The 14,207-nt window shown below is 61.9% G+C and overlaps 1 protein-coding gene across 1 annotated transcript in view; it reads left to right on the forward strand.

Annotated features, from left to right (window-relative positions):
* Positions 1–9,036: 9,036 nt before the first annotated feature.
* Positions 9,037–14,207, forward strand: part of LOC138101357 (putative per-hexamer repeat protein 5) — a 15,484-nt gene continuing 10,313 nt past the window's right edge. Inside the window, exons 1-3 of the mRNA XM_068999154.1 lie at positions 9,037–9,097; positions 13,542–13,652; positions 14,071–14,147. Of these exons, the coding sequence (XP_068855255.1) occupies positions 9,037–9,097; positions 13,542–13,652; positions 14,071–14,147 (249 nt within the window). The remainder of the gene's footprint in view (positions 9,098–13,541; positions 13,653–14,070; positions 14,148–14,207) is intronic.

Genomic DNA, 14,207 nt, shown 5'->3' on the forward strand with positions numbered 1-14,207 from the left:
GGGGGGATTTTGAGGGGATTTGGGCGGGATTTTGGGGGATTTGGGGCAATTTTGGGGGGATTTGGGCGGGATTTTGGGGAATTTGGGACAATTTTGGGCGGAATTTGGGGGATTTGGGGCCATTTGGGGGGAATTTGGGGGGATTTTGGGGGATTTGGGGCAATTTTGGGGTTCCTTTTGCCCTTTCCAGCTGCATTTTGCACAGATTTTGGGGGGTTTTGGGGGAATTTTGGGGTTCATCAACACCTTCCAGCTGCATTTTGGGGGGATTTGGGGGATTTTGGGCAATTTTGGGCGGATTTGGGGGGATTTTGGGGTTCCTTCCCCCTTTCCAGCTGCATTTTGGGGGGATTTTTTGGGATTTTGGGGTTCCTTAACCCTTTCCAGGTGGATTTTAGGAGGATTTGCGGGGATTTTTGGGGATTTTGGGATCCATCAACCCTTTCCAGCTGCATTTTGGGCAGATTTTGGGGGTTTGGGGGGGAGTTGGGGGGATTTTGGGTGGATTTGGGGGGATTTTGGGGTTCCTTGACCCTTTCCAGCTGCATTTTGGGTAGATTTGGGGGGGATTTTGGAGGATTTTTGGGACTTTGGGGGGATTTTGGGGTTCTTTAACCCTTTCCAGGTTCATTTTGAGGGGATTTGCAGGGATTTTGGGGGGATTTTGGGCAGATTTGAAGGGATTTTGGGGTTCCTTCCCCCTTTCCAGCTGCATTTTGGGGGGATTTTGGGTGGATTTGGGGGGATTTGGGGGGGATTTTGAGGGGATTTGGGCGGGATTTTGGGGGATTTGGGGCAATTTTGGGGGGAATTTGGGGGATTTGGGGCAATTTTGGGGGGATTTGGGCGGGATTTTGGGGAATTTGGGACAATTTTGGGCGGAATTTGGGGGATTTGGGGGGATTTTGGGGGATTTGGGGCAGTTTTGGGGGGAATTTGGGGGGATTTGGGGCAATTTTGGGGTTCCTTTTGCCCTTTCCAGCTGCATTTTGCACAGATTTTGGGGGGTTTTGAGGGGATTTTGGGGTTCCTTGACCCTTTCCAGGTTCATTTTGAGGGGATTTGGGGGAATTTGAGGGGATTTTGGGCAATTTTGGGGTTCATTAACCCTTTCCAGGTTCATTTTGGGGGGGATTTTTGGGATTTGGGGGGATTTGGGGGAATTTTGGGGTTCCTTAACCTCTTCCAGGTGGATTTGGGGGCGATTTGGGGGGGAATTTGGGGGGATTTGGGGGAATTTTGGGGTTCATCAACCCCTTCCAGATGTATTTTGGGGGGATTTTGGGTGGATTTGGGGGGATTTTGGGGTTCCTTCCCTCTTTCCAGCTGCATTTTGGGGGGATTTTGGGGGGATTTGGGGCAATTTTGGGTGGATTTTTGGGGAGATTTGGGTTCCTTCCCCCTTTCCAGCAGCATTTTGGGCAGATCTGGGGCAATTTTGGGTAGATTTGAGAGGATTTTGGGGTTCCTTCCCCCTCCCTACCCCCTCTCTTGAGGTCAACGGGGTCACCCTTGTGGTCAACGAGGTTGAGGGTCTTGAGGTCAATGGGGTCGGTCTTGGGGTCCACGGGGTCGCTCTTCAGGTCAGTGGGGTCAATGGGGTCAGTCTTCAGGTCAATGGGTCAATGGGGTCGCTCTTGAGGTCAATGGGGTCAATGGGGTCAGTCTTGAGGTCAACAGGGTCAATGGGGTCGCTCTTGAGGTCAATGGGGTCGGTCTTGGGGTCAATGGGATCAATGGGATCGCTCTTGAGGTCAATGGGGTCAATGGGTTGGGTTTGAGGGTCTTGAGGTCAAGGGGGTCAATGGGGTTGCTCTTGAGGTCAATGGGGTCAATGGGGTTGCTCTTGAGGTCAATGGGGTCAATGGGGTCAGTCTTCAGGTCAACGGGTCAATGGGGTCACTCTTGAGGTCAATGGGGTCAACAGGGTCAGTCTTGGGGTCAATGGGGTCAACGGGGTCAGTCTTGGGGTCAACAGGGTCAACGGGATCGCTCTTCAGGTCAGTGGGGTCAATGGGGTCAGTCTTCAGGTCAACGGGTCAATGGGGTCGCTCTTGAGGTCAATGGGGTCAATGGGGTCGGTCTTGAGGTCAACAGGGTCAATGGGGTCGCTCTTGAGGTCAATGGGGTCGGTCTTGGGGTCAATGGGATCAATGGGATCGCTCTTGAGGTCAATGGGGTCAATGGGTTGGGTTTGAGGGTCTTGAGGTCAAGGGGGTCAATGGGGTCAGTCTTCGGGTCAACGGGATCAATGGGGTCACTCTTGAGGTCAACGGGTCAATGGGGGTCGCTCTTGAGGTTAATGGGGTCAACGGGGTTGGGTTTGAGGGTCTTGGGGTCAACGGGGCCAATGGGGTCGCTCTTGGGGTCAATGGGGTTGGTCTTGGGGTCAATGGGGTCAATGGGGGTCGCTCTTGAGGTCAATGGGGTCAACGGGGTTGGGTTTGAGGGTCTTGGGGTCAATGGGGCCAACGGGGTCGCTCTTGGGGTCAATGGGGTTGGTCTTGGGGTCAATGGGGTCAATGGGGTCGCTCTTGAGGTCAAGGGTGTCAATGGGGTCAGTCTTGGGGTCAAGGGGGTCAATGGGGTCGCTCTTGAGGTCAATGGGGTCAACAGGGTCAGTCTTGGGGTCAAGGGGGTCAATGGGGTCACTCTTGAGGTCAAGGGGGTCAACGGGGTTGGGTTTGAGGGTCTTGGGGCCAATGTGGTCGCTCTTGAGGTCAATGGGGTCAACGGGGTCGTTCTTGAGGTCAATGGGGTCAACAGGGTCGGTCTTGGGGTCAATGGGGTCAACGGGGTCATTCTTCAAGTCAACAGGATCAACGGGGTCGCCCTTGAGGTCAACGAGCTTGAAGGTCTTGTGGTCAATGCGCTCGAGGGTCTTAAGTTCAAGACCTCACCTCCCCTCCCCCTTTCCCCCACCCCCACCCCCACCCCCTGACCGCCGCCCCCGCTCGGGCCAGCGCCTGCCGGACGGCGCCGGACGAGAAGTAGAAGACCAAAGGGTCGATGGCGGCGTTGAGGCCGCTGAGCAGCGTGGCGTAGACGCGCCAGGCCGGGCTGAGGCCCTGCGCGAAGCCCACCAGGTGCGAGACGTTGTAGGGGGCGAAGCAGAGGCCGAAGATGACCGTGGTGGCCACGGCCAAGCCCACGGCTCGCCGCCGTTTGGCTCTGGGCAAGGCCGGCCTGGCCAGCAGGGCCCGGATGAAGCCGACGTAGCAGAAGACGGTGACGGAGAAAGGGGCGAGGAAGAGGACGAAGAAGAACTCGAGGCGCAGCGGCAGCACGAAGCGCAGCTGGGCCGCCGAGAAGTCGTCGTAGCAGCGGGAGGGGCGGTTGGGGGTCGAGAGGTCGGCGGGGTGGCCTGTGGGGTCAGTGAGGTCAATGGGGTCAATGGGGTCGGCAGTGGGGACAATGGGGTCATCCTACGGGGTCAATGGGGTCAATGGGGTCACTCTTGGGGTCAATGGGGTGACCCCTGGGTCAATGGGGTCACCCTTGGGGTCAGTGGGGTCAATGGGGTCACCCTTGGGGTCAATGGGGTCAATGGGGTCAGCAGTGGGGACAATGGGGTCATCCTACGGGGTCAATGGGGTCATTGGGGTCACTCTTGGGGTCAATGGGATGACCCCTGGGGTCAATGGGGACAATGGGGTCACCCTTGGGGTCAGTGGGGTCAATGGGGTCACCCTTGGGGTCAATGGGGTCAATGGGGTCAGCAGTGGGGACAATGGGGTCATCCTACGGGGTCAATGGGGTCAATGGGGTCACTCTTGGGGTCAATGGGGTGACCCCTGGGGTCAATGGGGACAATGGGGTCACCCTTGGGGTCAATGGGGTCACCCTTGGGGTCAATGGGGTCAATGGGGTCAGCAGTGGGGACAATGGGGTCATCCTACGGGGTCAATGGGGTCAATGGGGTCACCCTTGGGGTCAATGGGGTCACCCTTGGGGTCAATGGGGTCAATGGAATCACCCTTGGGGTCAGTGGGGACAATGGGGTCACCCTTGGGGTCAATGGGGTCAATGGGGTCAGCAGTGGGGACAATGGGGTCATCCTACGGGGTCAATGGGGTCAATGGGGTCACCCTTGGGGTCAATGGGGTCACCCTTGGGGTCAGTGGGGTCAATGGGGTCAGCAGTGGGGACAATGGGGTCAATGGGGTCACCCTTGGGGTCAATGGGGTCAATGGGGTCAGCAGTGGGGACAATGGGGTCATCCTACGGGGTCAATGGGGTCATTGGGGTCACTCTTGGGGTCAATGGGATGACCCCTGGGTCAATGGGGTCAATGGAATCACCCTTGGGGTCAGTTGGGTCAATGGGGTCAATGGAGTCACCCTTGGGGTCATTGGGGTCACTCTTGGGGTCATTGGGGTCACTCTTGGGGTCAGTGGGGTCAATGGAATCACCCTTAGGGTCAATGGGGTCACCCATGGGATCAGTGGGGTCAATGGGGTAACCCTTGGGATCAATGGGGTCAATGGGGTCAATGGGATCACCCTTGGGGTCAATGGAGTCACCCCTGGGGTCAATGGGGTCACCCTTGGGGTCAACGGGGTTGGAGGCCCTGGGGATTTTGGGATTGGAGGTCTTGGAGAGGTTGAGGGTCTTGAGGTCAACGGGGTCAATGGGGTTGGTCTTGGGGTCAATGGGGTCAACGGGGCTGGGTTTGAGGGTCTTGGGGTCAACGGGGTTGGGTTTGAGGGTCTTGGGGTCAACGGGGTCACCCTTACGGTCAACGAGGTTGGAGGTCTCGGCGTTAAAGGTCTTGGGGTCAACGGGGTTGGGTTTGAGGGTCTTGAGGTCAACGGCGTCAACAGGGTCGGCCTTGAGGTCAACGGGCTTGAGGGTCTTGAGGTCAACGGGGTCACCGGGGTTGGGTTTGAGGGTCTTGGGGTCAACGACGTTGAGGGTCTTGGGGTTAAAGGTCTTGAGGTCAACAAGGTTGGCTTGGAGGGTCTTGGGGTCAATGGGGTTGGTCTTGGGGTCAAGGGGGTCAAGGGGGTCAACGGGGTTGGGTTTGAGGGTCTTGGGGTCAACGGGATTGACTTTGAGGGTCTTGAGGTCAACGGGGTCACCCTTGAGGTCAATGGGGTCAGCGGGGTTGGGTTTGAGGGTCTTGGGGTCAACGGGGTCAACGGGGTTGAGGGTCTTGGGGTCAATGGGGTCACCCTTGTGGTCAACGAGGTTGAAGGTCTTGGGGTCAACGGGGTCAACGGGATTGATCTTGGGGTCAAGGGGGTCAATGGGGGTGGCTTTGAGGGTCTTGAGGTCAACGGGGTCAATGGGGTCGGTCTTGGGGTCAACGAGGTTGAAGGTCTTGGGGTCAATGGGGTTGAGGGTCTTGAGGTCAACAGGGTTGGGTTTGAGGGTCTTGGGGTCAGCGGGGCCAATGGGGTTGGTCTTGGGGTCAGCGGGGCCAATGGGGTCACTCTTGAGGTCAACAGGGTCATTGGGGTTGGGTTTGAGGGTCTTGGGGTCAAGGGGGTCAACAGGGTCGGTCTTGGGGTCAAGGGGGTCAATGAGGTTGGGTTTGAGGGTCTTGGGGTCAAGGGGGCCAATGGGGTCACTCTTGGGGTCAAGGGGGTCAACGGGGTCCAGGGGGGTCACTCTTGGGGTCAAGGGGGTGAATGGGGTCACTCTTGGGGTCAACGGGGCCAACCTTGAGGTCAAGGGGGTCAATGGGGTTGGGTTTGAGGGTCTTGGGGTCAATGGGGTCAACGGGATCGGTCTTGGGGTCAAGGGGGTCAATGGGGTTGGGTTTGAGGGTCAAGGGCATCAAGGGGGTCACTCTTGGGGTCAATGGGGTGGTCAATGGGGTCAATGGGGTCGGTCTTGGGGTCAACGGGGTCAACGGGGTTGGGTTTGAGGGTCTTGGGGTCAACGGGGTCAACGTGGCCAACCTTGAGGTCAATGGGGTCAACGGGGTCGGTCTTGGGGTCAACGTGGCCAACCTTGAGGTCACCGTGGCCACTCTTGAGGTCAACATGGCCAACCTTGAGGTCAACGGGGTCAACCTTGAGGTCAACGTGGCCACTCTTGAGGTCAAGGGGGTCAACGGGGTTGGGTTTGAGGGTCTTGGGGTCAAGGGGGTCAATGGGGTCGGTCTTGGGGTCAAGGGGGTCAATGGGGTCAATGAGGTTGGGTTGCGGGTCTTGGGGTCAACGGGGTCAAGGGGGTCACTCTTGGGGTCAATGGGGTGGTCAATGGGGTCAATGGGGTCAATGGGGTTGGTCTTGGCGTCAAGGGGGTCAACAGGGTTGGGTTTGAGGGTCTTGGGGTCAAGGGGGTCAACGGGGTCGGTCTTGGGGTCAACGGGGTCAAGGGGGTCAAGGGGGTTGGGTTTGAGGGTCAAGGGGGTCAAGGGGGTCACTCTTGAGGTCAACGGGGTGGTCAATGGGGTCAATGAGGTTGGGTTTGAGGGTCTTGGGGTCAAGGGGGTCAATGGGGTCAAGGGGGTCAATGGGGTCACTCTTGGGGTCAACGGGGCCAACCTTGAGGTCAAGGGGGTCAATGGGGTTGGGTTTGAGGGTCAAGGGGGTCAAGGGGGTCGGTCTTGGGGTCAATGGGGTCAATGGGGCCACTCTTGAGGTCAATGGGGTCAACGGGGTCAATGGGGTTGGGTTTGAGGGTCTTGGGGTCAAGGGGGTCAACGTGGCCAACCTTGAGGTCAATGGGGTCAACGGGGTCGGTCTTGAGGTCAACATGGCCAACCTTGAGGTCAACGGGGTCCCTCTTGAGGTCAACGTGGCCACTCTTGAGGTCAAGGGGGTCAACGGGGTTGGGTTTGAGGGTCTTGGGGTCAAGGGGGTCAATGGGGTCGGTCTTGGGGTCAATGGGGTCAACGGGGTCAATGAGGTTGGGTTGTGCGTCTTGGGGTCAACGGGGTCAAGGGGGTCACTCTTGGGGTCAATGGGGTGGTCAATGGGGTCAATGGGGTCAATGGGGTCGGTCTTGGCGTCAAGGGGGTCAACGGGGTTGGGTTTGAGGGTCTTGGGGTCAAGGGGGTCAACGGGGTCAGTCTTGGGGTCAACGGGGTCAAGGGGGTCAAGGGGGTTGGGTTTGAGGGTCAAGGGGGTCAAGGGGGTCACTCTTGAGGTCAACGGGGTGGTCAATGGGGTCAATGAGGTTGGGTTTGAGGGTCTTGGGGTCAATGGGGTCAAGGGGGTCAATGGGGTCAAGGGGGTCAATGGGGTCACTCTTGGGTTCAACGGGGCCAACCTTGAGGTCAAGGGGGTCAATGGGGTTGGGTTTGAGGGTCAAGGGGGTCAAGGGGGTCGGTCTTGGGGTCAATGGGGGGGTCAATGGGGTCACTCTTGGGGTCAGTGGGGTCAATGGGGTTGGGTTTGAGGGTCTTGGGGTCAAGGAGGTCAACGGGGTCGGTCTTGGGGTCAACGGGGTCAATGGGTCACTCTTGGGGTCAATGGGGTCAATGGGGTCAATGGGGTCGGTCTTGGGGTCAATGGGATCAATGGGGTCACTCTTGGGGTCAATGGGGTCAGTGGGGTCACTCTTGGGGTCAATGGGATCAATGGGGTTGGGTTTGAGAGTCTTGGGGTCAACGGGGTCAAGGGGGTCAAGGGGGTTGGGTTTGAGGGTCTTGGGGTCAAGGGTGTCAATGGGGTCGGTCTTGGGGTCAATGGGGTCAATGGGGTCACTCTTGGGGTCAATGAGGTCAACGGGGTCGGTCTTGGGGTCAAGGGGGTCAATGGGGTTGGGTTTGAGGGTCTTGGGGTCAAGGGGGTCAACGTGGCCAACCTTGAGGTCAACGGGGTCAACGGGGTCGGTCTTGGGGTCAACGTGGCCACTCTTGAGGTCAAGGGGGTCAACGGGGTTGGGTTTGAGGGTCTTGGTGTCAAGGGGGTCAATGGGGTCGGTCTTGGGGTCAACGGGGTCAAGGGGGTCAAGGGGGTTGGGTTTGAGGGTCAAGGGGGTCAAGGGGGTCACTCTTGAGGTCAACGGGGTGGTCAATGGGGTCAATGAGGTTGGGTTTGAGGGTCTTGGGGTCAAGGGGGTCAATGGGGTCAAGGGGGTCAAGGGGGTCAATGGGGTCACTCTTGGGGTCAACGGGGCCAACCTTGAGGTCAAGGGGGTCAATGGGGTCACTCTTGGGGTCAATGGGGTCAATGGGGTTGGGTTTGAGGGTCTTGGGGTCAAGGGGGTCAACGGGGTCGGTCTTGGGGTCAACGGGGTCAATGGGGTCACTCTTGGGGTCAAGGGGGTCAAGGGGGTCAACGTGGCCAACCTTGAGGTCAACGGGGTCAATGAGGTTGGGTTTGAGGGTCAAGGGGGTCAACGGGGTCGGTCTTGGGGTCAAGGGGGTCAACAGGGTCAATGGGGTCGGTCTTGGGGTCAATGGGGGGGTCAATGGGGTCAATGGGGTCACTCTTGGGGTCAATGGGGTCACTCTTGGGGTCAATGGGGTCAATGGGGTTGGGTTTGAGGGTCTTGGGGTCAACGGGGTCAACGTGGCCAACCTTGAGGTCACCGTGTCCAACCTTGAGGTCACCGCGGCCACTCTTGAGGTCACCCCCTCTCTCCCCGGCGCCTCCCTCGGGCCCGTCTCGTCCGTGCAGCTCGGCCACGAAGACCACGGAGCAGTGGCCGGCGGCCAGTAGCCACAGCGAGGCGCTGATAGCCAAGAGGCGGCCGGAACGGAGGCGCCGCAGCGGGAAGGCCACGCCCAGGTAACGCCGGACGCTCAGGGCCGCCAGGAAGAGGCCGCTGAGGTAAAGGCTAGTGTAGAAGCAGAAATTGGCTACCGGACACAAAGCGGCCGGTAGTGGCCACCTCATCCCGGCCGCGGCTTCGGCCATCTTGAAAGGCAAGAAGAGTAAGAGGAGGAGATCGGCGGCCGTGAGGTTGAGGAGGAGGAGGTCGGCGGAGTTGAGGGTGGCTAGCGAGGAGGGGTTGTGGCTAGCGGTGGCTAGGCGGCGGCGGGATTTGGCTAGTAAGGTGGCCAAGGTGAAGATGTTGGCCGGGAAGCCGATGGTGAAGGTCAGCACGTAGACGGTCAGCACCAGGGTTGAGGACATGGTGGCCACGGCGGTGGTGGTGGTGGCCACGGTGGTGGTGGGGGGCGGTCGCTGCGGTGGTTGGCTGGGGAAGGGGAGGAGGTGGCCCAAGAGGGTCCTTAGGTGGTCCAGGGAGGGCAGAGGTGGCCCAAGAGGGTCCCCAGGTGGCCCAGGGAGGAGAGAGGTGGCCCAAGAGGGTCCCCAGGTAGCCCAGAGAGGAGAGAGGTGGTCCAAGAGGGTCCCCAGGTAGCCCAGGGAGGAGAGAGGTGGCCCAAGAGGGTCCCCAGGTGGCCCAGGGAGGAGAGAGGTGGCCCAAGAGGGTCCTTAGGTGGTCCAGGGAGGGCAGAGGTGGTCCAAGAGGGTCCCCAGGTAGCCCAGGGAGGAGAGAGGTGGCCCAAGAGGGTCCTTAGGTGGTCCAGGGAGGAGAGAGGTGGTCCAAGAGGGTCTCCAGGTAGCCCAGAGAGGAGAGAGGTGGCCCAAGAGGGTCCTTAGGTGGTCCAGGGAGGGCAGAGGTGGTCCAAGAGGGTCCCCAGGTGGCCCAGAGAGGAGAGAGGTGGCCCAAGAGGGTCCCCAGGTAGCCCAGGGAGGAGAGAGGTGGCCCAAGAGGGTCCCCAGGTAGCCCAGGGAGGAGAGAGGTGGTCCAAGAGGGTCCCCAGGTGGCCCAGGAGGTGGCCCAGGAGGGACAGAGGTGGTCCAAGAGGGTCCCCAAGTGGCCCAGGGAGGAGAGAGGTGGTCCAAGAGGGTCCCCAGGTGGCCCAGGAGGTGGCCCAGGAGGGACAGAGGTGGTCCAAGAGGGTCCCCAAGTGGCCCAGGGAGGAGAGAGGTGGCCCAAGAGGGTCCCCAGGTGGCCCAGGTGGTTTCCCAGGAAGACCCGAGGTAGTCCAAGAGGGTCCCCAGGTGGTCCAGGAGGGTCCCCAAGTGGCCCAGGGAGGAGAGAGGTGGCCCAAGAGGGTCCCCAGGTGGCCCAGGGAGTCCCCAGGTGGTCCAAGAGGGTCCCCAGGTGGCCCAGGAAGTCCCCAGGTGGTCCAAGAGGGTCCCCAGGTGGCCTAGGAGGGTCCCCAAGTAGCCCAGGAGGTCCCCAGGTGGCCCAGGAAGTCCCCAGGTGGTCCAAGGTGGCCCCAGGTGGCCCAGAAGGTGGCCCAGGGAGGATGGAGGTGGCCCAGGTGGTCCCCAGGTGGCCCAAGATGTCCCCAAGTGGCCCAGGAGGGTCCCCAGGTGGTCCAGGGAGGAGAGAGGTGGTCCAAGAGGGTCCCCAGGTGGCCCAGGAGGTTGCCCAGGAGGGATGGAGGTGGCCCAGGGGTTCCCCAGGTGGCCCAAGAGGGTCCCCAGGTGGTCCAGGGAGGAGAGAGGTGGCCCAGGAGGTCCCCAAGTAGCCCAGGTGGTCCTCAGGTGGCCCAGGAGGTCCCCAGGTAGCCCAGGAGGTCCCCAAGTAGCCCAGGTGGTCCCCAGGTAGCCCAAAAGGGTCCCCAAGTAGCCCAGGAGGTCCCCAGGTAGCCCAGGAGGGTCCCCAAGTAGCCCAAAAGGGTCCCCAGGTAGCCCAGGAGGGTCCCAGGTAGCCCAGGAGGTCCCCAAGTAGCCCAAAAGGGTCCCCAAGTGGCCCAGGAGGTCCCCAGGTAGCCCAAAAGGGTCCCCAGGTGGCCCAGGAGGTCCCCAAGTGGCCCAGGTGGTCCCCAGGTGGCCCAGGGAGGTCCCCAGGTGGCCCAAGAGGGTCCCCAAGTAGCCCAGGAGGTCCCCAGGTAGCCCAAAAGGGTCCCCAGGTAGCCCAGGAGGGTCCCCAAGTAGCCCAGGAGGTCCCCAAGTAGCCCAAAAGGGTCCCCAAGTAGCCCAGGAGGTCCCCAAGTAGCCCAAAAGGGTCCCCAGGTGGCCCAGGAGGTCCCCAAGTGGCCCAAAAGGGTCCCCAGGTAGCCCAGGAGGTCCCCAGGTAGCCCAGGTGGTCCCCAGGTAGCCCAGGTGGTCCCCAAGTAGCCCAGGTGGACCCCAGGTAGCCCAAAAGGGTCCCCAGGTAGCCCAGGAGGTTCCCAAGTAGCCCAAAAGGGTCCCCAGGTGGCCCAGGGAGGTCCCCAGGTAGCCCAAAAGGGTCCCCAAGTAGCCCAGGAGGTCCCCAAGTAGCCCAGGAGGTCCCCAAGTAGCCCAAAAGGGTCCCCAGGTAGCCCAGGAGGTTCCCAAGTAGCCCAAAAGGGTCCCCAGGTGGCCCAGGAGGTCCCCAAGTGGCCCAAAAGGGTCCCCAGGTAGCCCAGGAGGTTCCCAAGTAGCCCAAAAGGGTCCCCAGGTGGCCCAGGAGGTCCCCAAGTAGCCCAGGAGGTCCCCAAGTAGCCCAGGAGGGTCCCCCAAGTAGCCCAGGAGGTCCCCAGGTAGCCCAAAAGGGTCCCCAAGTAGCCCAAAAGGGTCCCCAAGTAGCCCAGGAGGTCCCCAAGTAGCCCAGGAGGTCCCCAGGTGGCCCAGGGAGGTCCCCAGGTGGCCCAAGAGGGTCCCCAGGTAGCCCAGGAGGTCCCCAAGTAGCCCAAAAGGGTCCCCAGGTGGCCCAGGAGGTCCCCAAGTAGCCCAGGAGGTCCCCAGGTAGCCCAGGTGGTCCCCAAGTAGCCCAGGAGGTCCCCAGGTAGCCCAAAAGGGTCCCCAAGTAGCCCAAAAGGGTCCCCAAGTAGCCCAGGAGGTCCCCAAGTAGCCCAGGAGGTCCCCAAGTAGCCCAAAAGGGTCCCCAGGTGGCCCAGGAGGTCCCCAAGTGGCCCAGGTGGTCCCCAGGTGGCCCAGGGAGGTCCCCAGGTGGCCCAAGAGGGTCCCCAAGTAGCCCAGGAGGTCCCCAGGTGGCCCAAGAGGGTCCCCAAGTAGCCCAGGAGGTCCCCAAGTAGCCCAGGAGGTCCCCAAGTAGCCCAAAAGGGTCCCCAGGTGGCCCAGGAGGTCCCCAAGTGGCCCAGGTGGTCCCCAGGTGGCCCAGGGAGGTCCCCAGGTGGCCCAAGAGGGTCCCCAAGTAGCCCAGGAGGTCCCCAGGTGGCCCAAGAGGGTCCCCAAGTAGCCCAGGAGGTCCCCAAGTAGCCCAAAAGGGTCCCCAGGTAGCCCAGGAGGTCCCCAAGTAGCCCAAAAGGGTCCCCAAGTGGCCCAAAAGGGTCCCCAGGTAGCCCAGGAGGTCCCCAAGCCGTCCCCAGCCTCCCCTCCCCCCCCACCCCCCGCCCCTCCCCCCCACCTACCTCCCCTCCCCTTTCCTTCTCTCGCTCCCCAAATTCCGGCGTTTTCCACCCAAAACTCAACTCCCGCCGGAAGGGGGGGGGGAGGGGACGGGGGGGGGGTGGGGGTGGGGGGAGGGGCGGGGCCGGGGGTGGGGGGCGGGGGGGGAAGGGGAAAGGGGGAGGGTGGGGGAGGGGTGAGGCGGCTTCCGGGAGGAAGTTTCGGCATTTCCTGACCTCGCCCCTCCCCCACTCCCCAAAAAATCCCCACCAGGGGGTGGGGGAGGGGCGTGGGAAAAAAGCTCTCACCCCTCCCCCACCCTCCTCGGCCCCTCCCCCACCCCCCCCATGGGGATTTTTGGGGGTGGGGGGAGGGGCGTGGGAAAAAGCCTGCTGGGCCCCTCCCCCACCCTCTCTCACCCCTCCCCTCCCCCCCTTTGATCTCGCCCCTCCCACCCCCCCAAAAAAATCCCCACCAGGGGTGGGGGAGGGGCGTGGGAAAAACCCGCTGGGCCCCTCCCCCACCTTCCCCGACCCCCTCCCCCACCCCCCAAAAAAATCCCCATCGGGGTGGGGGAGGGGCGTGGGAAAAAAGCTCTCACCCCCTCCCCCACCCTCCTCGGCCCCTCCCCCACCCCCCCTTTGATCTCGCCCCTCCCCCACCCCCCCCAAAAATCCCCATCGGGGTGGGGGAGGGGCGTGGGAAAAAAGCGGCTGGCGCCCCTCCCCACCCTCCCCCCTCCCCCCCCTTTGATCTCGCCCCTCCCCCACCCCGACCCTGCCCCTCCCCCCCCCCCCAATGAGCCAATTAAGCCTTTAATGAACGAGGATTTTATTGGGGGGCGGCCGCCGTGTCCCCAAAATGACCCAAAATGACCCAAAATGGCCCCCAAATGACCCAAAATGACCCAAAATGGCCCCAAAATGGCTCCGAAATGACCCAAAATGGCCCAAAATGGCCCCAAAGTGTCCCAAAATGACCCAAAATGGCCCCAAAATATCCCCAAAATGGCCCCAAAAATGATCCAAAATGGCCCAAAATGACCCAAAATGGCCTCGAAGTGACCCCAAATGGCCCCAAAATGACCCAAAAATGGCTCCAAATGACCCAAAATGACCCAAAATGGCCCCAAAATGGCCCAAAATGACCCAAAATGGCCCCAAATGGCCCCAAAATATCCCCCGAAATGACCCCGAAATGGCTCCAAAATGACCCAAAATGGCCTCGAAGTGACCCCAGATGGCCCCAAAATGACCCAAAATGGCCCCAAAGTGTCCCTGGAATGACCCATAATGACCCAAAAGTGTCCCAGGTGCCCCCAAATGCCCCCAGGTGCCCCCCAGATGCCCCCCCCGTTCCCCCCAGGTGCCCCCAGGTGTGCCCAGGTGTGCCCAGTGTGCCCAGATGCCCCCCAAGTGTCCCAGATGCCCCCAGATGCCCCCCAGGTGCCCCCCAGGTGCCCCCAGATGCCCCCAGGTACCCCCCCAGGTGCCCCCAGGTGCCCCCCAGATGCCCCCCAGGTGCCCCCCAGGTGTGCCAGGTGCCCCCAGGTACCCCCAGGTGCCCCCAGGTGCCCCCCAGATGCCCCCAGGTGCCCCCCAGGTGTGCCCAGGTGCCCCCCCAGGTGCCCCCAGATGCCCCCAGATGCCCCCCAAGTGCCCCCCAGGTGCCCCCAGATGCCCCCCAGATGCCCCCCAGGTACCCCCAGGTGCCCCCCAGGTGCCCCCCAGGTGCCCCCCAGGTGCCCCCAGATGCCCCCCAGGTGCCCCCCAGGTGCCCCCCAGGTGCCCTCAGGTGTCCCCCAGGTGCCCCCAGGTGCCCATCAGGTGCCCCCCCCAGCGTGTGCCCAGGTGCCCCCCAGGGTCCCCCCCAGGTGCCCCCAGGTGCCCCCCAGGTGCCCCCCATGTGCGCCCTCAGCCCCTCAGCGCCGCGTACTCCACGCCGTCCCCCGGTGGCCGCGGTGGCCCCGAGGTGGCCCCGGGCGGTGGCCCCGGGCTGGGCGAGGGCCAGAGAGCCGCGTACACCAGGGAC

The sequence above is a fragment of the Aphelocoma coerulescens genome, unplaced genomic scaffold, assembly GCF_041296385.1.
Source record: "Aphelocoma coerulescens isolate FSJ_1873_10779 unplaced genomic scaffold, UR_Acoe_1.0 HiC_scaffold_251, whole genome shotgun sequence".
Lineage (NCBI taxonomy): Eukaryota > Metazoa > Chordata > Aves > Passeriformes > Corvidae > Aphelocoma > Aphelocoma coerulescens.